Source organism: Chelonoidis abingdonii, chromosome 24 (assembly GCF_003597395.2).
Source record: "Chelonoidis abingdonii isolate Lonesome George chromosome 24, CheloAbing_2.0, whole genome shotgun sequence".
NCBI lineage: Eukaryota > Metazoa > Chordata > Testudines > Testudinidae > Chelonoidis > Chelonoidis abingdonii.
Window position 1 is genome coordinate 4,718,506 of NC_133792.1, and position 27,987 is coordinate 4,746,492.

Here is a 27,987-nt window from a genome sequence, read left to right on the forward strand (position 1 = left end):
GAAATTTCCAGGTGTAGGTATATATATGCTAGCAAGCAAGCTAGAGATAACGAGGTTAGTTCAATCAGGGAGGATGGGGCCCTGTTCTAGCAGTAGAGGTGTGAAAACCAAGGGAGGAGATTGTGGGGAGTAACAGGTGCCTATATAAGAAAAAGCCCCAAATATCAGGACTGTCCCTATAAAATCAGGACATAGAATCATAGAATATCAGGTTGGAAGGGTCCTCAGGAGGTCATCTAGTCACATCTGGTCACCCTACCTCCACCCATAAGGGCACCTGTATCGAACGCCCAGGACCCTGGCCCCCCAACAACGAGTTCCTGAAAGGAGTGGCTCCAGGCCATTCCCTTGGCCAACAAGCAGTTGGGTAGCTGAAGAATGCCAGCCCCAGAAGGCGGTGCTCCAGTCCCTGGGGAGAGTTGAGTTTGTCTGCAAGTGATAATCCAATGCCTCGCTCTCGGCGTAGGGCGTCGTCCTGGACTCGGCTCAGGCCCTCATGCTCTGACTGGGTGGTGCTAGCCCCAGGGTCCTGTCAGGACACAGGCAGCTCCCGCTCCAGCCTGCTCTCTTCAAGGCTCTGGAACTTGGCTGAGAATATCTTGCCCTGGGAAGGACTGGCATGAAAGGAATCACATCGCCAGGAGAGAGAGACTTGGAAATGTAATCAAAACATCACTTCTTCTTAGGCACCTGTGCACACACATGCTACCACACACACTCACACGTGTGTGGACATAATGTATGCACCCCCCTCACACAAATACACATGCACACTCACTCACACCCACACATGTGCACACAGGTTCAGCTGGGATCCAACAGGGGACAGTAACCAGAATGGCAGTACTACAGGGTGAGCGGTGGGCGAGCAGGGAGCTGTTGCTGCTGTTTACCCAGCTCTGGCAGCGAGCTCGCTGAGACACTGAGCATGATACAGGGCTCCAGGCTCCACACCATCCATGCTGGCCACAGCTCACGATTCAGGGCTGCCGGGTCATGGCACAGGGCAGGACTGCACCACAGGCGTAAGGTCTCTGGGGTAGCGCTGCCCTTTCCCTCCCAACACACTCCCTCTTCCTGTTTATGCCAAGGGCAAGGGGGCCGCTGGCATAGGAAGTGTCAGGGCTTTTGCACCAGCTTTACCCCAGCATGGAGTCCCCTGCCAGTGGGCAGGAGAAGCACCATTGTTGGCATCTCAGCAGAGAGGCCCAAGACTCACTGAGCAATTGCACAGGGGAGATGAGTGCAAGGTCTGAGGCACATTGCCAGCTGGTGTGGGGGGAGGAGGAAGCTGCTGCTGCCCCCACTCATGCTGGATCTGTTCTGTGAATAAACAGAGTCCAGGCTGCAGGCTCTCAGCTGACACTGGCACTGCATTCGCCACAGGAACCCCCTAGACGGACTCTGAGCAGTCACAGGGAAGGAGCACAGCTCTGGGCACCAGCAGGAAGGGAACTGGCAGATCCATTGTATCTGAGCTCTGGACACCAGCAAACAAGACCTTGCCCACAGATCTGTGGGGAATCATGGGATCCGTTCCCCCTAAGAGAGATCTTCCCAATCATTCCACCTGAGAGAGTCCAGAAAGAAAAGTACACTGACAAACAAATGCCTCACATCCTGCCAGCCCTCCTGCAAACAACACCAAAGGGCGCAGAGCAGGAACCAGTTTAATTATCCTGACATGCCAAGAGCTTGATTTTATTATTCTGTCCTAAAGCAAAGCTTGGATTTCAACACTAATCCCCAGCCGGAATGCTCCACGTGACTTCCCACAACACAGCCCAGACCTGTCCCAGCCACACACAACTCTGGGGTCCACAACACAGCCCTCACCTACCCCAGCCACGCACAACTCTGGGTCCCACAACACAGCCCTCACCTACCCCAGCCACGCACAACTCTGGGTCCCACAACACAGCCCTCACCTACCCCAGCCACGCACAACTCTGGGTCCCACAACACAGCCCTCACCTACCCCAGCCATGCACAACTCTGGGTCCCACAACACAGCCCTCACCTGCCCCAGACACACACAACACTGGGTCCCATAACACAGCCCTCGCCTGCCCCGGACACACACAACACTGGGTCTCATAACACAACCCTCACCTGCCCCGGACACACATAACACTGAGTCCCACAACACAGCACTCACCTGCCCCAGCCACCCACAACTCTGCGTCCCACAACACAGCCCAGACCTGCCACAGCTACCCACAACACTGGGTCCCACAACACAACCCAGATTTGCCCCGGTTACTCACAATACTGGGTCCCACACCACAGTCCAAGTAGGGTTGCCAACTTTGGTTGGATGAATTCCTGGAGGCTTTATCACATGACATTATCTTTAATTAAAGATTAATCTTTTAATTCCTGGAAACGCCAGGACAATCTGGGAGGGTTGGCAAAGCTAAGCCCAAGCCATACACAACACTGAGTCACACAACACAGCCCAAGCCACGCAGGACTCTGGCATGGTGACAGTGACTCTGAAATGCTCAGGGAGATTGGAGAGGCTTTTAAAATAAAAAACTCATTAATAATGGGGGATTTCCACTATCCCCATATTGACTGGGCACATGTCACCTCAGAACGGAATGCTGAGATAAAGTTTTTTGACATCATCAATGACTGCTTCTTGGAGCAGCGAATCCTGGAACCCACAAGAGGAGAGGCAATGCTTGATTTCCCTTGATTTAAGTGGAGCACAGGATCAGGTCCAAGAGGTGACTATAGCTGGACCTCTTGGTAACAGTGACCATAATATAATTAAATTTAACATCCCTGTGGTGGGGAAAACTCTACAGCGGCCCAGCACTGTAGCATTTAATATCAGAAAGGAGAACTACACAGAAATGAGCAGGTTAGTGAAACAGAAATTAAAAGGTACAGCGCCAAAAGTGAAATCTCTGCAAGCTGCATGGAAACTTTTTAAAGACACCATAATAGAGGCTCAACTTAAATGTATACCTCAAAAAACATAGTAAGGAAACCAAAAAAGAGCCATCGTGGTTCAACAACAAAGTAAAAGAAGCAGTGAAAGGCAAAAAGGCATCCTTTAAAAAGTGGAAGATAAATCCTAGTGAGGTAAATAGAAAAGAGCATAAACTCTGGCAAATGAAGTGTAAAAGTATAATTAGAAAGACCAAAAAAGAATTTGAAGAACAGCTAGCCAAAGACTCCAAAAGTAATTGCAAATATTTTTTTAAATACATCAGAAGCAGGAAGCTGCTAAACAATGAGTGGGGCCACTGGACAATCGAGATGCTAAAGAAGCACTCAAAGACAATAAGGCCATCGCAGAGAAACTAAATGAATTCTCAGAGGGTAGCTGACGAAGTGGGTATTCACCCACGAAAGCTCAAGCTCCAAAATGTCTGTTAGTCTATAAGGTGCCACAGGATTCTTTGCTGCTTTTAAATGAATTCTTTGCATCGGTCTTCACTGTTGAGGATGTGAGGGAGATTCCCAAACTTGAGCCATTCTTTTTGGGTGACAGATCTGAGGAACTGTCCCAGATTGAGGTGTCATTAGAGGAGGTTTTGGAACAAATTGATAACTAAACAGTAATAAGTCTCCAGGACCTGATGCTATTCACCCAAGAGGTCAGAAGGAACTCGAATGTGAAACTGCAGGACTACTAACTGTCACCTGTAACCTATCATTTAAATTAGTTTCTGTACCAAATGACTGGAAGAAGCTAATGTGATGCCAATTTTTAAAAAGGGCTCCAGAGGTGACCCTGACAACTACAGGCCATTCATTAAACGGATTAAAAACTGGCTAACTGATAGGTTAGAAAATGTAACTATAAACAGGACAGCTTTACTAAGTGGGTGTGTTTCTAGGGGGTTCTCACAGGGATCAGTTCTTGGCTCTACACCAGTGGTTCTCAAACTTCTGTATTGGTGACTCCTTTCACATAGCAAGCCTCTGAGTGTGAAACCACTTATAAATTAAAAACACATTTTTTATATATTTAACACCATTATAAATTGTGGAGGAAAAGCAGGGTTTGGGGTGGAGGCTGACAGCTTGCAACCCCCCCATGTAATAACCACACGACCCCCCGAGGGGTCCCAACCCTCAGTTGGAGAACCCCTGCTTTACACTATTTAACATTTTTATCAACAACCTAAAAGAAACAAACTCATCACTGACAAAGTTGGCAAACAACACAAACATTGGGGGAACAGTCAGGGCCGGCTTTAGGAAGTGCGGGGCCCAATTCGAACATTTTCGGTGGGGCCCTGGCAGAGATGACTAAAAAAAAAAAGTGTAAAAAAAAGTCTTTCATTTCTTCCATGTGTTATTTACTTTCCATAACTATATAAATAATACAATTATATATTATGTACATAGCATCATATATGCTGTTGATTGCTTATTAATGACCGCCGTTTCACATGTGTGGGTCCCTGCATCCCTTGGGTGTGCCGTGTGCGGTCCCAGCTGGCTCCCTGCCCCCCTCATTGACAACAGGTTGCAGGGTTAACTGCCCTGGGAACTGCAGGGCAGCAGTGGCATGGGGCTGGTTAGGCAGGGCAGGGCTGACTGGAGGTAGGGTCGGCTGCAGGCAGAGCAAGGGGTGCAGGGCTGGCTGGAGACAGGGCAGGGGGTTGAGGCTGGTATGTGGGCAGAGTGTGCAGGGCTGTGCGGGCAGGGCTGTGTAGGGCTGGCTGGCTTTGGGCAGGCCACAGGGCGGTGTTTTTGGCAGGGGTGGCTGGAGACAGGGCCAGGGGGTTTGGCAGGGGCTGGCTGTTGATACAGGGTGCAGAGGGCTGCGGGTAGGGGAGGCAGCTGGTGTGGGCAGGGCAGGGTGCAGCAGAGGGAGTTGGAGCCCGGCCCTTTAAATAGCCCCCCAAGCTCCCACTATCCAGGGCTTTGGGCGTTATTAAAGGGCCCAGGGCTCCCCTGCTTCTACCCGCCCTGGAACTTTTAAATAGCCGCGGGAGCCCTGGAGAATACATGGGGGCGGCAGGGCTCCGGCGGCTATTTAAAGGACGGAGTGCAGAGGGCAGCTGGAGCCCCGGCCCTTTTAATAGCCCCTGGAGCCCCCGCTTCCCAGGCTTTGTGGGCTATTTAAAGGGCCCGAAGCTCAGCTGGGAGAGCAGACTGCGGGGCAGCTTGCCACGCTCCGGCCGGGGCTCCGGCCGGGACTGCGGGGCTGCGTGCAGCTTGCGTGTTTCCGGCTGGAGCTCCCTGGGAGAGCGGGGCAGCGGGCTTGCCGACACCGCGCGGGGCTCAGGTGTGGCCGCGCGGGCAGCTGCCGTGCTCTGGCCGGGGCTCCAGCCGGGAGAGCGGGGCTGCAGGGCAGCCGCGCTCCCGGTGGCGCTTTGGTCAGGGGAGCGTGGCCCGGCCATGGAGGACCCCGGAGCAGACCTCAGCGGGGGTAAGTAAAAAAAATTTAAAAGGCGCCTAAGACGCGGGGCCCGATTCCCGGGAATCAGCTGAATCGTCCTAAAGCCGGCCCTGGGAACAGTAAATAAAGAGGACGGGTCACTGATTCAGAGCGATCTTGATCACTTGGTAAGCTGGGTGCAAGCTAACAATATGCATTTTAATATGGCTAAATGTAAATGTATTTGTCTAGGTACAAAGAACGTGGGCCATACTGACGGGGCGGGGGACTCTAGCAATGGCTGGAAGTTGAAGCTAGACAAATTCAGATTGGACATAAGACCTACATTTTCTAACAGTGAGAGTCATTAATCATTGGAACAATTTACCAAGGGATGTGGTGATTCTCCATAACTAGCAGTTTGTCAATCAAGACTGGGTGTTTTTCTAAAAGTTCTGCTCTAGGGATTATCTTGGGGCAGGTCTCTGGCCTGCATTACACCAGAGATCAGGATAGATGATCACAATGGTCTTCTGGCCTTGGAATCAGAATCTAAGCCCACTGCTTCTTTGTCCTACCTTCAGTGGACACGAAGAACAATTGATCACAGTACTCTTCATACCGGCCAACTTAGCTGAAGACTCTTGTCAGATCCCCCCATGTCTTCTTTTCTCAACACTAAACATGCCCAGTTCTTTTAATCTTTTCTGATAGGTCAGGTTTTCTGAACCCTTTATAATTTCTGTTGTTCTCCTCTGGACTCTCTCCAATTTGTCTCCATCTTTCCTAAAGTGCAGCACCCAGAACTGGCCACAGGACTCCAGCTGAGGCCTCACCAGTGCCAAGCAGAGTGGGGCAAGCACCTCCCATGTCTTAGGGCAGGTCTACACACAAAACGGTGCAGCAGTGCAGCTACACTGATGCACCTGCACTGCTGTAGTGCTTCAGTGAAGACGCTACTACACTGATGGGACACTTTCTGCCACTGGCATAGTTCATCCACCTCCAGAAGAGGCGGTAGCTATGTTGACAGGAGAAGCCCTCCCATCGACACAATGCGATCTACAATGTGGGTTAAGTCGGTATAACTGCGTCGCACACTCTCGAGCAACCTATTTATATTGATGTAAGTTTATAGTGTAGACCTGGCCTTGCATACAACACTCCTGTCACTACACCCCAGAATTATATTATCTTTTTTTGCAGCTGCATCACATTTTTGGCTCATGATCAATTTGTGATCCAGTATAACCCCCAGGGCCTTTTCAGCAGTAGTACTGCCTAGCCAGTTACTTCCTATTTTGTAGTTGTGCGTGTGATTTTTCCTTCCCAAGCGTAGTACCTCACACTCATCTTTGCTGAATTTCATCTTGTTGAACTCAGACCAATTCTCCAATTTGGCATGGTTGTTTTGAATTCTAATCCTGTTCTTCAAAGGTCTTGCATCACCTACCGGCTTGGTGTCATCTGCAAATTTTGTAAGCACACTCTCCAGTCTATTATCCAAGTCATTTATGACAATAATGAATAGTACCAGACCCAGGCCTGACCCTGTGGGGCCTACTACATATGTCCTCCCAGTCTGACAGCAAACCATTAATAAACTATTCTGAGTATAATCTTTCAACTAGTTGTGCACCCAACTTATAGTAATTTCATCTAGACCACATTTCCCCTTGTTTGCTTATGAGACCATCACGTGGAGTCGTGTCAACAACCTTAATAAATTCAAGATATACCACATCTATGCTTCCTCCCTAGCCCCTGGCCAGTATCCCTCTCAAAGAAGGAAATTCGGTTGTTTGGCGTGATTTGTTCTTGACAAATCCATGCTGGCTATTCTTATAACCCTATTATCCTCTAGGTGCTTACAAACTGAATGTTTACTGATTTGTTCCAGTATCTTTTCAGGTAATGAAGTTAGGCTGACTGGTCTATTATTCCCCAGGTGCTATGTTTTCCCTTCTCAAGTCCTCTGGGACCTCACTCATCCTCCAGAAGTTCTCGAAGATACACTGCTACCTCGATATAACACCACCCGATATAACACGAATTTGGATATAACTCAGTAAAGCAGTGCTCCGGGGCGGGCGGGACATGTTCAATATAACACGGCTTCACCTATAACGCTGTAAGATTTTTTGGCTCCCAAGGACAGCGTTATATCGAGGTAGAGGTGTAATTGCTAATGGTTCCAAGATTGCATCACCTAGTTCCTTAAGTATATTAGGATGAATTTCATCAGGTCTGCCAATTTGAATACATCTAACTTATCCAAATATTCCTTAACCTCTTCTTTCCCTATTTTGGCTTGTGTTCCTTCCCCCTGGTTATTAATACTAATTACATTGTGCATCAGGTCACCATTAACCTTTTTAGTGAAGACTGAAACAAAATTGGCATTAAATACCTCAGCTTTCTTGAGGTTATCAGTTGTTAGCATTCCTTCCCCACTAAGTAGAGGACCTACACTTTCCTTTGTCTTTCTCTTGCTCCTAATGTATTTAAAGAATCTCTTCTTATGCTGTTATGTTCCTTGCTCGGTGTAACCCATCTTATGCCTTATCGTTTCTGATTTTGTCCATACATGCTTATCTTTGAGAAGTCATGGAAGATGGGAGAGATTCCAGAAGACTGGAAAAGGGCAAATACAGTGCCCATCTATAAAAAGGGAAATAAGGACAACCCAGGGAATTACAGACCAGTCAGCTTAACTTCTGTACCCGGAAAGATAATGGAGCAAATAAGTAAGCAATCAATTTCCAACATCACGAGATTCTTAGGGTGAAAAGTGCCAGTCAGCATGGATTGTCAAGAACAAATCACGTCAAAGCAACCTGATAGCTTTCTTAACAGGGTAACAAGCCTTGTGGATTGGGGAAGAGGCAGGTTGGTATATCGCTTAGTGAAAGCTTTGATACTGTCTCGCATGACCTTCTCAATAAATAAGCTAGGGAAAGCAACCTAGATGGAGTACTATAAGGGGTGCAAAATGGTAGGAAAACGGTTCCCAGAGTAGTTACAGTGTTCACAGTCATGCTGGATGGACATAAGGAGTGGGGCCGCGCAGGGATGGTTCTGGTCCAGTTCTGTCATACCTTCATCAATGATTTAGGTAATAGCATAGAGAGTACACTGATTAAGTTTGCGGATGATACCAAGCTGGAAGCGTTTCAAGTGATTTGGAGGAAGGATTTAAATTCAACAATGATCTGGGCAAAACTGGAGACATGGTCTGAATCATAGGCTGAAATTAATAAGGACAAATGCAAAGTACTCCATTTAGGAAGGAACAATGGGAATGACTGCGTAGGAAGGAGTGCTGTGAAAGGATCTGGAGTCATAGTGACCACAAACTAAATATGAGTCAACGTGTAACGTTGTTGCAAAAAAGCAAACATCATTCTGGGATGTATTAGCAGGAGTGTTGTAGCAAGACACGAGAAGATTCTTCCGCTTTACTCTGCACTGATTAGGCTGAACTGGAGATTGTGCCAGTTCTGGGCACCACAGTTCAGGAAGGTGTGAACAAACTGGAGAAAGTCCAGAGAAGAGCAACAAAAAAGGTCTAGAAAACCTGATCCATGAGGGAAGTTGAAAAAGTTGGGTTTTGTTAGTCTGGAAAAGAGAGACTGAGGGGGACATGAGAAGTTTCAAGTACATAAGATTGTTACAAGGAGGAGGGAGAAAAATTGTTCTTACCTCTGAGACAGGACAAAGAAGCATGGGCTTAACGCAGCACAGAGTTAGGTTGGAAAAATTTCCTGTCAGAGTGGTAAGCTAGGGCCGTCCTTAAGCCATAGGCAGAACAGGCAGCCGCCTAGGGCACCACTAGGTCTGGGGGCACCGCTCTGCCGGGAGCCCGGACAGATGGGAAGCAGTGTAGCAGTAGAGCAGGGCTGTTGGGTCCTAGAGAGACGAATGCAGACACAGTCTGAGAGAGGGGATTGTGCTGGGGTCTCTGGAGCGGTGGGGAAGGAACTCACCTGTGAGTATGACTCCTTCCCCCGCATGAGGTAAGGCAGTTTCGGCGGCTTTGGCAGTATCCTTTGTTGTCCTCCATAACATTCATCTTCTCCCCCCTGCCCATGGAGCACCCCACTTTCTCCTCCCCCACGGCACCCCTCTCTCCCCCTCCCATCCCTGGCTGCTACTGAGGAATGAGATGAAGTAACTCACTTCCTTGGCAGGCAGCCAGGATTGGAATGGTCGCAGGACTGGCTGGGGATAGCCAGATAGCATGTGCAAAAAATCAGGATGGGGGTTGGGTTAGGGTGAGCAGATGTCCCACTTTTATAGGGACAGTCCCAATTTTGGGGTCTTTTCTTATATAGGCTTTGGTGCCTTATAAGACAAAGCCCCAAATTCGGGACTGGCCCTATAAATCAGGATATCTGGATCTGGTCCACCTAGCTGGGAGCGCATCGCTCCCGGCGGAGCTGCACAGGGCAGGATGAGCTCTGCTGTGGGCTTCATGGTGCCCTGTCCCTAGAGATCAAGATCTGTGCTTAACTTCACCCATGGGTCCATGGCTGGCGGTGTGCCACTGGAGTGTTGATCGGACTGAGGGTTTGCTGCTGCTGTTGCACCTGCACCCCAAAGGTGGATTTTGGGTCCTGCAGTTTTCCACCTATCTCCTCTTCTCTGCAGCTGTGGACCAGCAGGCTGGGGTTGAGCCAAGCATGAAAGCAGTGCTGTGTTGCCTTTTAGATTGCCATTCAACAAATTGTTTGCCAAAATGCTGCTACAATCCTGAATTCAATTCAATTTTTTAAAAAAAAATCAATATTTTTCAAAACAGAAAATTAAGTTGTTGACCAAATTTGTGACAAGTTTGGTATGGGAAGGAGGTGGGCCAGTTTTCATAAGAGAAACAAAAATGTTGACTGACTTTCCTATAGCCCTGTGTACTGCTAAATAGAGCCTCCAACAACTGTAAATGCTCATCTCCTTACTAGTGTACAGAGCAGTGGTCCCAAACTTAACAGCCTGCAAACCTTTCACTAAATTGTGAAATGTCATGAACCCCCTCATGAAAATGAATATTTTCAAGGATTTAAGTTAAATTTCCTCATGTGATGGTGCCCCAACTGCCCGCCCCCCGCTCTTCCTGGGCTCAAGGCTGGGTTCGGCTGGCCGGCTCCCCCGCTGATGGGGGCAGGCTCAGGCTGCCAGCCCCACTCTTCCTGTTACTCAGGCTGCAGCCCCGCACATAGCACTGAGGTTCAGGCTGCTGGCTCTCTTGCTGACTGCCAGCACTTGGGCGCCACCTCAGCTGCCCGGCCCACCCTCCCTGGGTCTTGGGCTAACAGCCCGCGCGGAGCACTGAGTTTGCGCTGCAGCTCCACGCTGACTGCCAGACTCCCGGCTGCAGCCCAAACTGCCCAGCCCCGCTCTCCCTGGGGCCTTGGGTGTCTACCTGCAACTGGGTCCCATCTGCTGTCTCCAGTGCCCGGGTCCTCTGGCGTCATTAGTGAAATATTCTGGCCGAACCCCTGTAATGGATCAGACCCCAGGGTTCACGAATCCCCAGTTTGGGGACCACTGGTATAGAGCAGAGGTCAGCAACCTAACGCACAACGTGCCAAAGTGGCTGCAGCTGATTTTGTACTTGGGTTCGGCTGCTGCCATTGCCAGCGAGGTCACAGTCGCTGCCCCACTCAGCGCTCGTGCTGGGCCTGGGGACCCAAGAGATCCTCAGGCTGGCGCAGGCTAAGCAGGCTGGTGGCTGGCGCCCAGCTGAGCCACTCAACCACTGTCAGCTGGGGTTCCTTACTCAGCTGGCAGCAGGCTGAGCGAACTAAATTCAACGAAAGAGAAGAAAAGAGGCACTAATACAAGTTGCAGAACTAGAGAGCCTCCTGAAGCACAGTGATATGTTGATTAATGGAGTTGAACTGTACGAAGTATTGAGTACACTGGCATCAGTGTTGCCACATGCAAACTTGTTGATAAATATATATCTTGTGTGTACATTGCCACTCGTTTCTACTGACAATTTCTGCACAAGTAGCAGCAGGAGAAGAGTTTCTCAAAACTAAAGCTCATTACAAACTATCTCCCTCTAGCAATGATCAGGAACGCTTTACTGGTCTTGTTATTCTTGCAATCAACAAGCATCACTTTGTCTTTGTTATACGATGACATCATTACTGATTTTGCAGCCAAAAGCCAGAAATATTGCTTTTAATTAAAAAAAATCCTTGTTTCAATACCTCTTCATATAAATTTCCAGTAAAATGGTGACAAATTAAAAAAATTATATTATTTGCACCATTCTGTCAAATCAGAATTTTTTCTATAGTGCTATTTCTTTAGTGCTAGCCCATCAGCATTACAGTGTGCTTCATTAACTTAAACTGGTTTTAATAACATGCATGTGGCAAGTTTTCCAATAGTGTAAGCTTATGTTTGTGTTGCTCAGAGCAAGTCAGGCACAGAGGCACCAGTTTAATAATCCTGCCTAGGGCACCATAAATCCTAAGAATGGCTCTGGGTTAAGCACTGGAATAAATTGCCTAGGGAGATTGTGGAATCTCCATCATTGAAGATTTTTAACAGCAGGTTAGACAAACACCTGTCAAGAATGGTCTAGATCACTAGTCCTCCCATGAGTGCACGGGACTGGACTAGATACCTCTCCAGGTCCCTTCCAGTTCTAGGATTCTATGCTTGTGCTATTCTTTTATAATCTGCCTTAGCAATTCATCCGTTTCCACTTTCTGCAGGATTCCCAATTAACATCCCCTATGGAATGACACACCCCAAGGCTCCCGCCACCCCCAACCCCTTTTCTCACCTCACCAGACCAGGCGGCAGAAGGGCCAGGGCTCTCACCTTGGGCTGCCGACACCCGGACTCTGCCACTGCAATCACACGCGGGTCGCTCTTGGGGGGCAGTGTATCTATGACAGTGCAGGCCGCTGAACCCCTCAGCACATACTGCAACCAAAGAGGAGAGGATGCTCAGCAGAGCGCAGCAGGCCATAGGCTGGGTGAACAGATCTAGCCCTTGGCACCCACCCAGCCCCCTGACAGCCTTCACAGAGCAGAGCAAGCGTCACACATAGGGTGACCAGACGGGATGAAGAAAATATCGGGACACATGGGAGGGGGGGTGAGTCCTGCTGGCGGAGCAAAAAAAAAAAAAGCGCGGAGTCCCGGAGTCCTGCCAGCAGAGAAGGAAAAAAAAATAATGGAGTCCTGAAGGAGGGGCACGGGGGGGAGAAAGAAAAAAAATGGAGTCCTGCTGACAGACAGATAGACAGAGAAAAAAAATGGAATCCCAGAGTCCCACTGGCACAGGGGGAAAAAAATAAAATAAAAATAAAAGCGGAGTCCTACCAGCACAGTAGAAAAAAAAAAAACCGAGTCCTGGAGTCCCGCCGGCAGAGGGGGGGAAAAAGGCGGAGTCCCGCCAGCGGAACAAAACAAAACAAAACAAACCAGGAGTGCGAAATATTGGGACAAATTTTGTCCTGACCAAACATTGATCAGCATGCAGGACAAATGCCTGAAGATCAGGACAGTCTCAATTTTATCGGGACCTCTGGTCCCCCAAGTTGCACAAATGGGTTAACAGACTCATCCTACACTGGCACCAGGACAAAGGGCATGCTGGGCCTGACTTACACCCCTATTCCAATGGTCCCATGGGGCTTTGTAGAGGTACAGAATCAGCAGGGCATAGGACCTCTCCAGCCATGCCTCCTCCCTCTCCCTCCCCCCAACCCTCAGCGCTCACCCTGTCTCTGCCCTGCCCCCAGCCTGCCCTGGAGCACGCCCTGTGCCAGAGGCCAGGATACAGGCAATGCACCAGGCTTATTCCCAGTTTACCTGCCCTGTGGCCCAACAGTGAAGCTAGGACTGAGAAGAAACTGAGGCACTGATTGATGGGCTTGACTGACCTAAGTCACACAGCAGATCAGTGGCAGAGCTAGAACTAGAATCAGGTCTGCTAAGTCCCCAAGCCTGCTCCTCCCCCACCCTACACCAATACCCAGGCACTCCCCTTGCCTGGGTGTCAATGACTCGGCAAGGAGCCAGGCAGGGTAGGCTCAGGCCCACAATGCCTTGCTCTCAGCACGAGGCCATGCTACCACTTTGCAGATATGAGGATGGGAGGCCTTTGGGTGGGGATCTGCTCTTACTGGTCCATATGTAGAGTGTGGAGTTGGGTCGGGAGATAATGCCAGCCATGGAGCTGATCAGGTAGACGCCTGTCTCAGCCTGCATAACGGCTGCACACACGCTCCTCTCATGGAGGCACTCCTGCTTGGCCTGCTCCAGGCTCTCGGCAGAGGGATGCAGGAACGCTGGGTCTCCCACCACGCCCCGGCCAGGCTGCTTCACAAACCACTCAGTAGCTAGGGGAAGAAGAGGGTGAAAAACAATTTCTCTGGGTCTCTCGTGAAACATGTGTGCTATCAGACACACAGCTGTGAGCCACGGCCTCGCTTCCACTCCGCACAGCCAGCAAATGCCCTGCACTAGCCCCTTGCAGCCCCAGTGCCATGGCGTTGCTTGACGTGACAGTCCTGCTGCAGGCACAGCAGCGCACATGACAATGACCAGGAACAGAAACCCGCAGCCACCCAGGAGTTCAGAGGTGTCCGCGTGTCCCCAACAAGCCACAGCTAGCTTCAAACCCCAGCCACGGCTAAAGCCAAAAGGAGCGGCAGGAAATGGGCAGCGCAGAAGGATGCTCTGGGGCAGAAGGAAGTGTAAGCAGGTGTGCTGCTGCAGCAGGAACCAGCCTCCAATAAACTCCCTTTGGGACTGGATTCACTGCCTCCACCCAGCCAAATAGCAGAGCCACCTTTCCACATGGGACTAGCCATTTGGGGTGCCTCTGTTGTGAGTCAGACACATTACAGGGGCTGAGCGCCCACCCTCAGAAACTCACGTCTCTTTTTCCAGCCACCTCCTGTCATGCTTCCTGTGCTGGGGCTGGAGGGCAGGGCTCACAGCCAGCTCCCCCACTAGGGCAGACTAAAGGAGGTGGAGGAGGGACACGATTGGGCCCAGTGCTGTCCCACTTTCTGATTGGGACACATGGCAGGAGCCTGTGAGGCGGCGTGAAGGAGGCAGAGGAGAATGTAACTGCTTCCAAAGCAGGGGAGCCACAAATGCACCTGGGGGCGGGGGCAGTGACGGGAATGGGGGCACACAGCCTGTTCTCCCACCCAGACTGTGCCAGGTCTCTCAGCTTCCCCATGGCCCAGCAGGAACAGGGGCTTCTAATTCTGCCCGGGACGTGACATTCTGGAGCAGAAAGTGACCCTCCTTCCAAATCCAGCACATGTTCAAATTCCAGTTGTATTCGGATTCCTTCTGCTGCTGCCCCTCATTGAGCTCTTCCCCCAGCCAGCGCTGGGCGTTGCTGGGAACAGGGGATCAAGGACATCTGTTTGGAAAGCAAGGCGGATACACTGTGCCAGGAGAATTGCGATCTAGTCTGTGTACTCCTTGCTATTGCTACAGACACAAAGGAAGGGGTTATTAAGACGACGTGCCAAATTGTTACCATTTGGCTTTAAGAATTTAATTCCTTGCAAAATTACAAGTAATTAAAGATCAAAGGCGAGATACTTTTTGGACTGCCATGGTGCTAGGGGTTATTTTCAGCTCGAATTTGATGGTTTGCCTGTGGCTATAAGGAAGATGTTTCTAAAGAAGATGCAATTACAAACTAATTACCCATAAACTAGGCCTTCCCAAGCTTAGGAACCTGTTTTTAAACTCTGCAGGTTCCTTCCCAGGCACCCCAAACCCCCTTGCTTTAGTTGTGCTCCTAGACAAATGGTCATGTGTGTGGGTAGGGGGGAAGGATCTGGAGGGCAGAGCTCACTGGGGTGCACCTGCAGGAAGAGGCTGCTAAGGGGTTGGAGGAGGCAGCAGTTCTGGCGAGCTCCTAAACTCTGCAGGAATAGAGAGTTGCACTCCTGGAGAGCTCAGAAATTTCGCTTGAGCCAGCCCCCTGTGAGCTCTGACAGATCCCAGACCCCAGAGGCAGGTCAAAGGACAGAGAAGCTTTATACAGTAACTCCTGGCTTAACCTTGTAGTTCTGTTCCTGGAAAATGCAACTTTAAGCAAAACGATGTTAAATGAATCCAATTTCCCCATAAGAATTAATGTAAATGGGGGGGGCGGTTAGGTTCCAGGGAAATTTTTTTCACCAGACAAAGGACTATATATATATATATATATATACACATACAGTATAAGTTTTAAACGAACAATTTAATACTGTACACAGCAATGATGATTGTGAAGCTTGGTTGAGGTGGTGGAATCAGAGGGTGAGATATTTCCCAGGGAATGCCTTACTGCTAAATGATGAACTAGCACTCGGCTGAGCCCTCAAGGGTTAACACGTTGTTGTTAATGTAGCCTCACACTCTACAAGGCAGCACGAATGGAGAGAGGGGAGACACCATGGCAAAAAGAGACAGGGACACACACCCTGTGTGTGAGAGAGCTAGATGTGCATTGTCCCTTTAAGTACGCTGACTCCACTCTAAGTACATTGCCTTTTTAAGCAGACCAGGAAGTTCAGACAGCAGCTGCTTCCAGCAAGCTCTCTCAGTCCTGAGCTCTGTCCTGTCATCCCCCCCCCCCGCACCCCGCTCTATGAAAATAGGGTGAGCAGGGGGGACTGGGATACCCTGATATTAGCCCCCCTCTTTCCACCCCCCACCCTCCCACAGCAAGCAGGAGGCTCCTGGGAACAGCTCCCAGGCAGAGGGCAGGAGCAGCACATGGCAGTGGGGGAGGGACAGCTGAACTGCCGGCAATTGATAGCCTGCTGGACGGCTGCCACACAGGGAACTTAGGGGAGCGGGGAGCTGATGCGGGGGCTGCTGGTCCACCCTGGTTCCAAGCCTCCACCAGCTAGCTCCAACAGGCTGCTCTTCCTTCAAGCAGTGGACAAAGCAGGCGGCTGCCAAACAACATTATAAGGGAGCATTACACAACTTTAAATGAGCATGTTCCCTAATTGATCAGAAACGTAACAATGAAACAACATTAACTGGGACGACTTTAAGTGAGGAGTTACTGTACAACAAGTGAGAGAAGAGATCACAAAAGAAGGACCTCCCTGAATCAAGGAGAATCATCCGAGTCCTGCCCAAAGCAGCCCCACATTACTCCTCTGGCACTGACCAGACACAGGACCTTGGCGAGCGATGGCTGGGGCCAGGGAGGACACTGCACTTCCACTGGAGCTGCCTTTGCAAGCTGGGAGGCCAGCAAGCATCTCTCTGCAGTTCTGCTGGGCTGGGAGGGACTAAAGCCGTGTCTGTTTGCTGGCCCCAGAGGGAAATGAGCTGGGGGATCCCTGTCCTGTTCTCTGTCCAGCCCTACAACGGACGCTACTTTGCCCACTTACTGGCAGTCATAATAGCAGGGCCAAGGATCAGCTAGGCCAGAAAGAACAGGCCCCCTGTCAGCCCCCTCCCGTGGCGGGGGGGAGGGGGGAAGCTCCCACAGCCGAGCCCAGGCTGCACCTGCTCTGGGGTTAGCTAATGAACTCAGTTCCCAGGGCTGTCAATGCAGCGGAAGTGCTATCCTGCTCCTGGGAAAGCCAGCGTGGGGCTCAGGCTCTGGGCTGGCACTGGCTAGTCCCTTACCCTCGCTGCACTTGCAGATGAACGGCTTTCTCTCCTCACAGCTGGCATCCATTAGAAGTCTGCTTGCTGTATCCAGCCACACACAATCCTTCAGGCCGCCGTCCGCCGGGTCGTCTCGTAAGTGCCTTCCCCAAAACATAAATGAACAGCGGGGCTGTTATTGTGTGGCAAGCCGTGGCCAGCCCCAGCACTCGCCTAAGCCCTACGCCCAGCGTTGCTCACCACCCCTTCCTTTCAGCAGCCTGGTTCCCCTGGCCTGCTCAGAGGTGCTTCTCTTCGGGTAGGAAGGTGGGAACTCCCAGGAGGCCCTGGCACAGACCTGCCCTTACAGAGAGAAGTTGGGTTATGCTGTGTCTGATGCTCCCTGCAGCACAGTTGAAACCTGTGGCAAAAACACATCTCTGCAAGGAGCAGCTGAGGCACCAGGCAGCACCCTGCACTCCCAGATAGAGAGGCAGGTAGCCTGACTGGGGGGAGGGGGGGGGGAAAGGCCTCTACTGGCCAAATTGTGAACTGTCACATTAGGGCCTTTGGATGATGCTCTGTTCAGAGTCACAGATTCCAATGCCAGAAACTGGCACTTGATCAGTTAGTCTGCCCTTCCTGCATAGCACTGGCTGGCGCACCGACCCCGAATAATCCCTAGAGCAGAGCTTTCAGAAAAACACAGTGATGACAAATCCACCAAGCCTTCCTGGGAAATTCTCCTGGGAAAAAGGGAGGCTGTGTTGTTCTGTATGTCACGAATGTATGCAACACACACACTCCCACAGCGTGGACCTTTGTCCCCCTCTAGTGGCTAGACCACATATAGCGATTTAGGACTCTGCCCCTGCTCCGAGCTACCAGGAACAGCCCTTTCCTTCAAGTGGCAGAAACTGGTGCTTTTAGATCTAGAGATCGCAGGTTCATTTCCTGCAGGTGTCCCAAACAGGGCTACACTGCCTCGAACCACCAGACCACTCGGCTCCCAGAGCCAGGCACAGAACCCAGGAATCCTGACACCCAGTGCTTTAGTGCTGGCTCACAGATAGCTGCTCCCGCACAGGGTAACAGCAGGCTTCTTCCAACGGTTCCTCCTCCAGCTGCAGTGGATGGAGATCTGGGCTGTATATCTGGAGGTTATATGTTCAAACTTGGCTAATGGCCTGTGTGGGGCAAGACCATTGCTTGTGGGTGAAGAGAGCAGAAGACTCGCCCTGTGTGAGCACCACATGGGTCAGAGATTGATCAAACTGATGTCTCTCTCCAGAACACAACTCTGCTCTCCTCGGTGGCACATCAGCACTATGGGGGGCTGGCTGCCTTAGGGTGTTGCTAATGATCTACAGAGCCTTCCATCTGCAGGGGATGTGTGTGAATCCAGCCCACATCACAGAGATGAACAGATCTTCCCACCCAGTGGGCATTTGGTGGCCCCTAGCTGGGATATTTGCTGGGTCTCAGTCCCAGCTCCCATTTCACTAACAGATGGCAATAGCTTAGCAGCAGTTCACAAAGGAGGAGAGACTTCTCTGGATAATGAGGACGTTATCCCATCTGATGGCTGAGCACAACATTCGGAGACAGAAACTCCCATGCTTCAGTGCAAGAGCCAGAAGCCACTCCAGGGATTTAGGAAGAAACTTTTCTGATGGGAGATTTACTCACGAATTGCCTAGTGGGGGGTTTCAAACGCCTTCCCTGCAGGAAGTGTCTTGTCCTGGCCACTGTCAGGGACAGCACACTGGTCTAAATGGACCGGTGTCTGATCCAGCCTACTGATTCCTGTGTTCCTCTGCTTGGCCAAGACTTGCACAGGCCCTGCCATAACAGCTTTCATGTAATGTCCATGTCAACAAGTATCAGGAAAGCCAAGTGCTCACTCCACGAGCTGCCTGGTGATGGGATCACGTGTAGTCCACTGAAATACGGATTCATCCGTCTGATCATTCAGGCCTGTCCAGAAGGCACCCCCGAAGTTTGAACATACCCAGTCCTGGAAGGAAACGGGACAGTCTCAGGACTGAGGGGCAAGACATCCTCTTACACTTCTGTGTAGGGTAACCAGACGTCCTGTTTTTGAAGGGACAGTCTTGTATTTAAGCCCTCCTGCAAGTGTCCTGACTTTTTCTTTAAAACATGAAAATTGTCCCGCATTTTCTGTCTCCCCCTATCAGTACTGGCAGGTCCTGCTGCTGGCTGGATCCTTGCTCGTTAGCTGTCCGCCCACCAGCAGTGAGTTGGGGGTCCAGGGGCTGATGTTGGGTGTGGGTGTAAAAGGCTGGTAGTGGGGCGAAGATGCAGCACTTGGGACCGGCCGCTCCCCCTGCTGGGTTGTCAGCGCAGCCTCCACTGTGTGCTGGCTCTCTGCCAGCAGAGCACCGCCCATGTCCCGTTTCCAGCCAGCACTGGCTGCGCGCTGAGAGCTGCAGCAACTGGTGAATGTGGACAGGCGCCAGCCGGTTGAGTGTCACCTCTTCTGTCCCCCCAACCCCCTGTTTGTCCTTTACATGCTCCCCAGTTCTCTGTCCTCTTCCTGCTTTTCCCTTTCACCTCCCCCCCGCCCCCAGCCGGGCACGTCCTGCTCCCAGCTGTGCGGAGAACCAGCCCCTAGTCGGTCAGAGCTGACAAACAGCCTGGCCGGCAGGTTCCTTCCTTCCCCCCTGCCTCTGGCTGGGCCAGCGCCCCGGGAAAGCCCAGGACCCTCCGGCCCAGGGCGCTGGACAGGAGGAGCCAAGCTCTGCACATGCCAAGGCTTAACCCCTTCCTGCCCACACTGTAGCCGGGGGACAGGAGGCAGCTGGGTTATGCTGGTGGCCAGCAGCAGCCTGCAGGTGTTAGCTGCCTTTCAACACTGTGCAGGTAGGAAGGGACAAGCTGCTTCCAGCCACGTGGGGGCGGGGCAGAGTGAGGGGGGAGGAGAAGAGATGAGCTCTGCAAAGACATGAGCCAGGTCACTTTTTCTCCCTCTCCCTCGCAGCTGAAAGCAACTCCCGTCCCTTCCCTCCCACACAGTGACAAAAGGCTGCTGCTGGCCACATTCTGGTGTGAACCCTGATAGAAATCAGGTGTGCCCCCACCCACGTTGCCTCGGGAAGACACAGCGCCAGGCACCTAGAGAGGCAGGTCCATCCTGGGGCCCAGCCAGGCATGGAGGGCAGAGAATGCTGGGCAACTACCCACTCCCCTTTGTGAGAGAGGTGTACAGGAGTGAGTGTGTGTCACCTCACCCCACACGGGGGCGGGGTGGGGGGGTGTCACCTCTCCCCGTGTGGGGGCAGGATGGGGGCATGTCCCCTCTCTCCATGCGGGGGTGGGATGGGGGGGGTTCACCTCTTCCCTTGCGGGGACAGGATAGGGGGCTGTGTCACCTCTTCCTGTGAGGGGACGGGATAGGGGTGTGTGTCATCTCTCCCCGTGCGGGGGGCGGGATAGGGGTGTGTGTCATCTCTCCTTGTGAGGGGGCAGGATGGGGGGGTGTCACCTCTCCCCATGCGGGGGTGGGATGGGGGTGTGGGTCACCTCTCCTCATGCGGGAATGGGATAGGGGTGTGTGTCACCTCTCCCCGTGCAGCGGCAGGGTAGGGTCTGTGTCACCTCCCTCCGTGTGGGGGTGGGATGGGGGGGTGTCACCTCTCCCCATGCGGGGGTGGGGTAGGGTCTATGTCACCTCTGCCTATGTGGGGGCAGGGTAGGGGTGTGTGTCACTTCTCCCCATGCGGGGGCAGGATAGGGGTGTGTGTCATTTCTCCTCGTGAGGGGGTGGGATGGGGGGGTGTCACCTCTCCCCGTGCGGGGGTGGGATGGGGGTGTGTGTCACCTCTCCTCATGAGGGGATGGGATAGGGGTGTGTGTCACCTCTCCCCGTGCAGCAGCAGGGTAGGGTCTGTGTCACCTCCCTCCGTGTGGGGTGGGATGGGTGGGGTGTCACTTCTCCCCATGCGGGGGTGGGGTAGGGTCTGTGTCACCTCTGCCTATGTGGGGCAGGGTAGGGGTGTGTGTCACTTCTCCCCATGCGGGGGCGGGATAGGGGTGTGTGTCATCTCTCCTTGTGAGGGGGCGGGATGGGGAGGTGTCACCTCTCCCCGTGTGGGGGCGGGATGGGGGTGTGTGTCACCTCTCCTCATGCAGGGATGGGATAGGGGTGTGTGTCACCTCTCCCTGTGTGGGGGTGGGATGGGGGGGTGTCATCTCTCCCCATGTGGGGGCGGGAAGGGGGGTGTCACCTCTCCCTGTGCAGGGATGGGATAGGGGACTGTGTCACCTCTCCCTGTGAGGGGGCGGGATGGGGGGGTGTCACCTCTCCCTGTGAGGGGGCGGGATGTGAGGGTGTCACCTCTCCCTGTGCAGGGGCAGGGTAGAGGTGTGTGTCACCTCTCCCCGTGCGGGATCGGAATGGGGGGGGGTGTCACCTCTCCCTGTGTGAGGGCGGGATGGGGGGGCGGTATCACCTCTCCCATTGTGAACTCCAAAGCCTTAAAGATAAGAAGGCAAATACAAAGAATCCAACTACCCAGTATTTCTTTTTAACAGGGGCGCAGTCAACTTGATGTTAATTTGAATGTTTGTGCTGCCTAGTTCTGACTGGTTGCCGTTGAACTCGCTTGAATAAGAGTAATTTTGCCGCGTGTCCCGTACTGAGCACAGGGAAATATGGTCACCCAGCTCCTGCACCACATTTCAAACAGTTGGGCCTAGAGATCACAGCAACGCTGAGTCCTCGCAGTGCAGGGGTGAGCTCAGCACCTCTGCATCTCGATGCCTGACGTTAGGCAATGACCTGTGAGACAATGACCTGTGAGAGATGTGGGGGGGCTTGTTTCCTACACACACAGTTAAATCAGCCAATTCCGCTCCCTTCCAGTTCTTCACACCCTGGTCTATGTCCTCTGGCTCCTCTTGGTTTCAGTGTTAGGACTCTGCCTGCTCAGAGTGCTGGGCGGCTGAGCTCGATGGCCCCAGATTAGAGCCCTGCCCCGCCTCATGTCCTCTCGGAGGCCTGAGGCACATGCTAGTCCAGTGGGTCTCTGGCGCTCTGCTGGGTTAGGCCAGGAGCGGCGCCAGGGTTTTTGGCGCCCTAGGCAGGGGTCCTTCCACGCTCCCGGTCGTTGGCGGCAATTCTGCGGCGGGGGGTTCCTTCCGCGCTCCCGGTCTTCGGGGCACTTCGGCGGCGGGTCCCGGAGCAAGTGAAGGACCTGCCGCAGAATTACCGCCGCCGACCCAGAGCGCGGAAGGACCCCCCGCTGCCGAATTGCTGCCGCGGGCGGCAAAATGCCGCCCTCTCAAATCCTGGCACCCTAGGCGGCCGCCTACGTCGCCTAAAGGGAAGCGCCGGCCCTGGGTTGGGCTGTCTGGCTCTCACCTTCTCCTGGTGCGAGGTCAGATACAGCAGCTCTGTCTGTCTGAACTGCCGACACATTCGCAGCCCCTCCTGCCAGGTGCTGCCGGCCAAGGATGAGTCCAGGTAGTAGCAGCTACCATTCCAGTGTCTCCAGCCAGGCTCCGTGGGGCAGCGGCTCCAGGGAACTGCCATGGAGAGAAAACACTGTCTCAGAAACAAAGGCTCAGGGTCATCTTATGGAACAGCAGTTGAGCGTCCAAGCAGGCACAGCACTCAGGGGGAGGAAATGATCAGAAAGAACCAAAGAACCCCCAGCTCAGTCCAAATCCAAACATGGCCCATCTCTGGGACCAACCTGCCTCTCAGGGCAGACACACACACACGTCCCCGGGCTAATGCCCATGCACTCCTGTCATAAACAGATGGTTAAGGGTTAACTAGCAGTAAACCTGGAACACCTGACCAGAGGACCAATCAGGAGACAAGATACTTTCAAATCTGGTGGAGGGAAGCCTTTGTTTGTGCTTTCTGGGGGTTTTTTTGGTTCTCTCTGGGTTCTGAGAGGGACCAGACATGTAAGCAGATATTGCCAAGTTTCTGAAACAGCCTCTTCTGTTCAATTTAGTAAGTACCAGTTAGAAAGGCAGTTTAGTCTTTTAATTGTTTTCTTATTTTGCAAATGTGTATTTTGCTGGAAGGGTTGTATCTCTGTTGCTGCAACTTGTATTTGTGCTGGGGGGAGTATTCTCTCTAGTGTCTATAAGCTGAAAGACCCTGTAACATATTCCATCTTGATTTTAGAGAGACAATTTTTACTTTTTTCTTTCTTTTATCAAAAGTTTTCCTTTTTAAGAACCTGATTGTTTTTTTATTCTTGTGTGAGACCCAAGGGGAGGGAGTCTGCACTCACCAGGGAATTGGTGGGAGAAAGGAAAAGCCTGATTTCTCTCTGCGTTAGTTCTCTCTGCGTTAGGATTACTGTCTCTCTCTCAGGGAGAGTCTGGGAGGGGGAGAGAAGGGGAGGGAAGGTGAATTTCCTCTGTTTTAAGATTCAAGGAGTTGAATCACAGGGATCTCCCAGTGTTACCCAGGGAGGGGAGGATCTGGGAGGAAGAAAGGAGGGGAATGGTTTATTTCCCTTTGTTTTGAGATCCAAGGGGTTTGGGTCTTGAGGTCCCCAGGGAAGGGTTTGGGGGCCAGAAAGTGCCCCAAAACACAATATTTTTGGGTGGTGGCAGCTCTACCATTTCTAAGCTAGTAATTAAGCTTAGAGGAGTTCCTGCAGGTACCCCATCTTTTGGACGTTAAGGTTCAGAGTGGGGGTTCATACCTTGACAACTCCTTACCCACTCTCACCCCTTTGGTCTTTTCAGTCCCAGCTCACGTTCCCACTTTCAATTTTCTATTTATTTACCCAGATGGGGGCTGGGCTATAGCGTACCATGCTATTCTAGCACAGCCCCACACAACATGCCATGGCAAACAGCAAACTGGGCCAGACTGGGCTGTGTCTGCCACAGGGGGCAGGGCCATGTCTGCCATAGGGGGCTGGGTTGTGCCAGGCTGTGTCTGCCACAGAGGGCAGGGCCGGGCCAGGCCATGTCTGCCATAGGGGGCAGGGCTGGGCTAGAGCCCTAGCCTACTTTCTCAGTATTCAAACCTGACCTGCTTCTTGCTTCCTGCCACTGGCTAAGCTGTGTCTGCTCTCTGACTTGTCCTGCTCTGGGGACCTGTGCCCATGTACCCAGAGCAGTGGGGGCCCCTGGCTCGTAAGCACATACTGGAGGTGCTCACCAAGTGTGGCTTGAGGAGACCCTGTGCCACAGACTCTTGTCATCCCTCTCGGGAAGCGAATTCCACCCCTGGTGGCCCCTCACTAAACTGAGATCTTCCCACAATTGGAACTGAACTTTCCTTGGCCCAGGCTTTGTCTGAGCCCTCGGGTGGGCAGCTGGTTGCCCTCCTTTGTATGTCATAGGTCCCTATACCCAGCCCTGCCTCTGGCAGAGCATTGGAAACCAAAACAGGCACCTCCAGTGAGCAAAGGTGCCAAGGAGCCAGAAGGACCAGGGAAGTGCCACCCCTGCCAGCGTTCTTCAGACCCAGCAGCACCAGTCAGCACTCACTGGTACGGCCCGCAAACAGGGACTCCCTGGCCCAGCAGCAGTGTGCAGCAGCTTCCCCTGGCGAAGGTCCTGTAGCCAGCACAGGCCTCTGGCCAGACCCAGGTGCCCATTGTGTGATTAGCCTATAAGAACTGCCAGCATTCATGTCATCACACCAGGGCAGCTACGACTGCAGTATAGGAGTCAAGACATCTGTACCCAGGGCCGGCCATGCAACAGGCTCACAGGCCATGCTCTGAGCACAATGAATTGTTACCATGCAGGAGCCTTCAGTCCCCTCTCTGATAGGGGCCGGGGCACTCCCCCCACCCCCATCCACAGAGCGAGCACTGGAGACTGGGGAGCTCCCCTTCCCCCTCCCACCCCTGCTCTTGGGGCTGGCACAGGAGACCAGCTGCCAGACCAGGCATGCAGTATTTTCACAGCAGGTTTGGCAGCTGCTGAACGGTGAGGGTTACTGAGTCTGGCTCAGGGCTGCCCGGCTCCCTGGTCAGTGCCTGGTCCATGTGTGGTGTCCCACGCTGTCCCGAGGGTCTCAGCACTGAATTCTTCATTGGGGCAGCCTAGCAGGTACGTACCCGCCACTCCTTCGCAGACCCAGGGCTTGAGTCCTGAACAGTTGGACACGGTAAGACCAGAATCCCCCAAGGCTCCGATGCTCAGGCAGCCTCCTGGAAGGAGCGGCACACCAACCAGCCTGAGGCAGAAGCACAGGACGGTCTTTCCAGCAGCAGCCAGAGCCTTGCAACACAGGAATGCAGGGAGCCCCTACAGCTCACACCTCAGGCCAGGGGAACCCTCAGGAACCCCTCCCGTGGAAAGGGCCACAGCCTTAGCCCACTGGAGAGAGATGGGTATGGTGGGCACCTCCACCTGGGCAGGATGCACCGCACTTTGGGTCTACTGATGGGGGAAAGCAGCATGGAGGAGGGTTCAGGAGGTACCTCAGTCCCTGAAGAATAGAGAAGGCCCCTGGCCCCACGGGCAGGGCGAGGAGGGGGAGAAACACCCCAGGTGCCTGTCCCCATGGGCAGGGCAGGGAGGGGGAGAAATGCCCCAGGCACCCAGCCCCACAGGTGAGGGAGCAAAGGGGGATGCCACTCCATGTGCCTGATCCCCCAGAGGAGTGCTGGACTCACCTACCATCCCTCACAGTGCCCCTGTACACAGGCCATGCTAGCTGCTCTGTCTGCGAGGGTGGGCAGGTGAGTAGAACAGGTCGGAGGGAGGCGCAGGTCTCCTTGCTGCAAGACCAGGCCCAGCTAGGGTGTGAGCGCTGCCCCCTGAGCAGCAGGAGCCCCAGGGTATTACAGCCCCAAGGACAGCAGGCTGCGCTGAGCAGCTGGAGGGCAAACCCACCTGTCTGTGTGTGGGCATCCCCACCCTAGGGGAACATACCAGCACCCCCCTAGCAGGCCCATCTGGCACTATCAGCTACACGCTCACCAGGGGGCAGCACCATCTGCGTGCTGAGCCACTGCCCACATCCAGCTGCCATTGCCATCTAGGTCATTCAGCCCAGTCCAGCTGTCCCTCTGCACCATGGCTCTCACCCAGGCCTGTGGGGAGTTGGGACCTGCATCAGTGTAGGGCACATCTCTGCTCTTCTAATTAGCAGAGCTTAGGGAGGGTCTGGGGAGTGGTAAGTAGCCAAGGGCAGCCCAGAAGGAAGGAGACATGTAGCGGGAATCCTGGGGCAAGAGGCACGGGGTGCAATCAGCCAGGAGGAGCTCACCCTGCCCCATGGCCCCTCTGAACTCCTTCCCAGCTAGCTGGCATTCTGTACCCTGCACACAGCCTGGGGGAGGATGCAGGGGTGTATCCAGACTTCCCGTCCCACCACTCAGTGACTGGAAAGGGGACAGCACAGGGAAGTGGCTGCATGTGTCCCCCTCTAGAGAGGGAACTACTCCATGGAGCCCTTCCCATGGGGAGGGGTGCTCACTCTGCCCACTGCACTTGCTGGGCACATTGCTGCTATCCCTTCCCCCTTCCCTCAGAACCAGCTCCAGCCAGGACATGCCCCAGGTCACCCACAGGGTAGGTGCCCAGCAGCCAGAGGCCATGGGCCCCTGTGCACGGGAAGGATGTGCTGGATGTGAGGAAACAGCTCACCCTCACAAGGAGGACAATCCAAGAGCCAGAGGAAGTCCCTCCGGGCCCCTCCCACCTCATGGGCAGGGAGCAAGGGTGTGGCTGGGACTTTGGAGAGCCCCATCCTACAGCGGCTTCTTCCCACCCAAGATGCTCAGCTGGCCCTCTCACCCCTTCCCTGCGCTGCTACCCCACCCACAGACACAGCAGGGGAAAAGCAAGGCGGCTTCAGGGCATTTCACTGCGGTGACTGTCAGTGAGCAGAACCTGGGGAAAGGAGACCTGGGCCCAGGAGCCTCCTTCTCTCTCTCTCTCACACACACATACACACACACACACGCCAGCCAGCCAGCCAGCCAGCCAGGGGTTGGAGTTAGGAAGGCTCCTCGGTTTCCTCCCTGCTTCCTAATCTGTTCTGCTTAGGGAGGGGCCCAGGCGTCCTGCCTCAGACCATGTAAGGCCCCTGTACCTTCTCCTCTAGGCTGTCAAGAGCCAGCAGCCCCACGCCTTCTCCAGAGGCACTGCAGGCTGCCTCCGCTTGCTGCCACGTCTTCACATCACTCTCCTCCACGTAGTAACAGTGTCCGTCCCAGTACCACCAGCCAGTTCCTTCAGGGCACCTCCCGCTCACGAGACCTGGTGAGGCAACAAGGACATGCCCTTTGGCCAGGGCCTGCAGTCCTTGCCCTCTGACTTGGCAGGGCCTCCCCATATACTGCAGTCACACTGGGGGATCTCTGTGCTGTCAGGAGACAAAGATGCCTAGCAATCCGATCGGTGTGTTGGGGCCTGGCCAGGCTGGCCTGTGGAAAGCTAGAAAGGAGACTGGGGTGACAGAAACCATCCTGAACAGAGACTGGATCTTGCGCATTGTCACTTTTATGTGCTTGTAACCGTCTCTGCCTTTACCAAGGAAAAGGGATATCACCTGACCAGGCTCTTTGGTTACTAAACTTGTTTCACTTTTACTATGAGCCAGGTCAGTGCTGGGCTTGAGGAGTACGGTGTGTTTACCCAGGTACATCAATCAGCTGCGGCGCAGTGACTCTTTAACAGAGCAGCGAAGCTCCTATCTCCTGTGACTGCACCGTGGTACGGGCTGTGCCCTGCAGAGAACAGCTCTGAGGAGCTCGGGGGCAGGAGGTCACTGGCTGTTACCTGCTAGGCGAGGTCTGGGCCAGGAGGGCCTCGAGGAGTTTGCTGGGGAGGCAGACAGGCTGGTGTGGCAATCTATTGCCAACAAAGCTCCCTCTTGCTGTGGCAGGGGAGTAACATGATGGCTCCCAGCTTGGGGTACTCCAGCAGAGTGTTACATACCCTTTCCTATGCAATGTTTCCTTCTCCTGAGGGGATCCTGGTGCACCCATCGAGGGACGGGCAGGCATTGCAGGGTATGGTGGTGCCTTCCCATGCCTCAGTACTGGCAGTGCATCCTGCAGTGGGCATGCCCTCACCAGTGCCAA

The 27,987-nt window shown here is 53.2% G+C and overlaps 1 protein-coding gene across 1 annotated transcript in view; it reads right to left on the reverse strand.

The window, feature by feature from the left end:
• LOC116820418 (uncharacterized) overlaps nucleotides 1–27,987 on the reverse strand; it is a 51,814-nt gene that overhangs the window by 5,403 nt on the left and 18,424 nt on the right. Inside the window, exons 9-16 of the mRNA XM_032772872.2 lie at nucleotides 26,994–27,160; nucleotides 25,877–25,989; nucleotides 25,009–25,127; nucleotides 22,326–22,489; nucleotides 18,847–18,959; nucleotides 16,982–17,106; nucleotides 13,498–13,713; nucleotides 12,185–12,289 (exon numbers count right to left, since the gene is read on the reverse strand). Coding sequence (XP_032628763.2) covers nucleotides 12,185–12,289; nucleotides 13,498–13,713; nucleotides 16,982–17,106; nucleotides 18,847–18,959; nucleotides 22,326–22,489; nucleotides 25,009–25,127; nucleotides 25,877–25,989; nucleotides 26,994–27,160 — 1,122 coding nt within the window. The remainder of the gene's footprint in view (nucleotides 1–12,184; nucleotides 12,290–13,497; nucleotides 13,714–16,981; nucleotides 17,107–18,846; nucleotides 18,960–22,325; nucleotides 22,490–25,008; nucleotides 25,128–25,876; nucleotides 25,990–26,993; nucleotides 27,161–27,987) is intronic.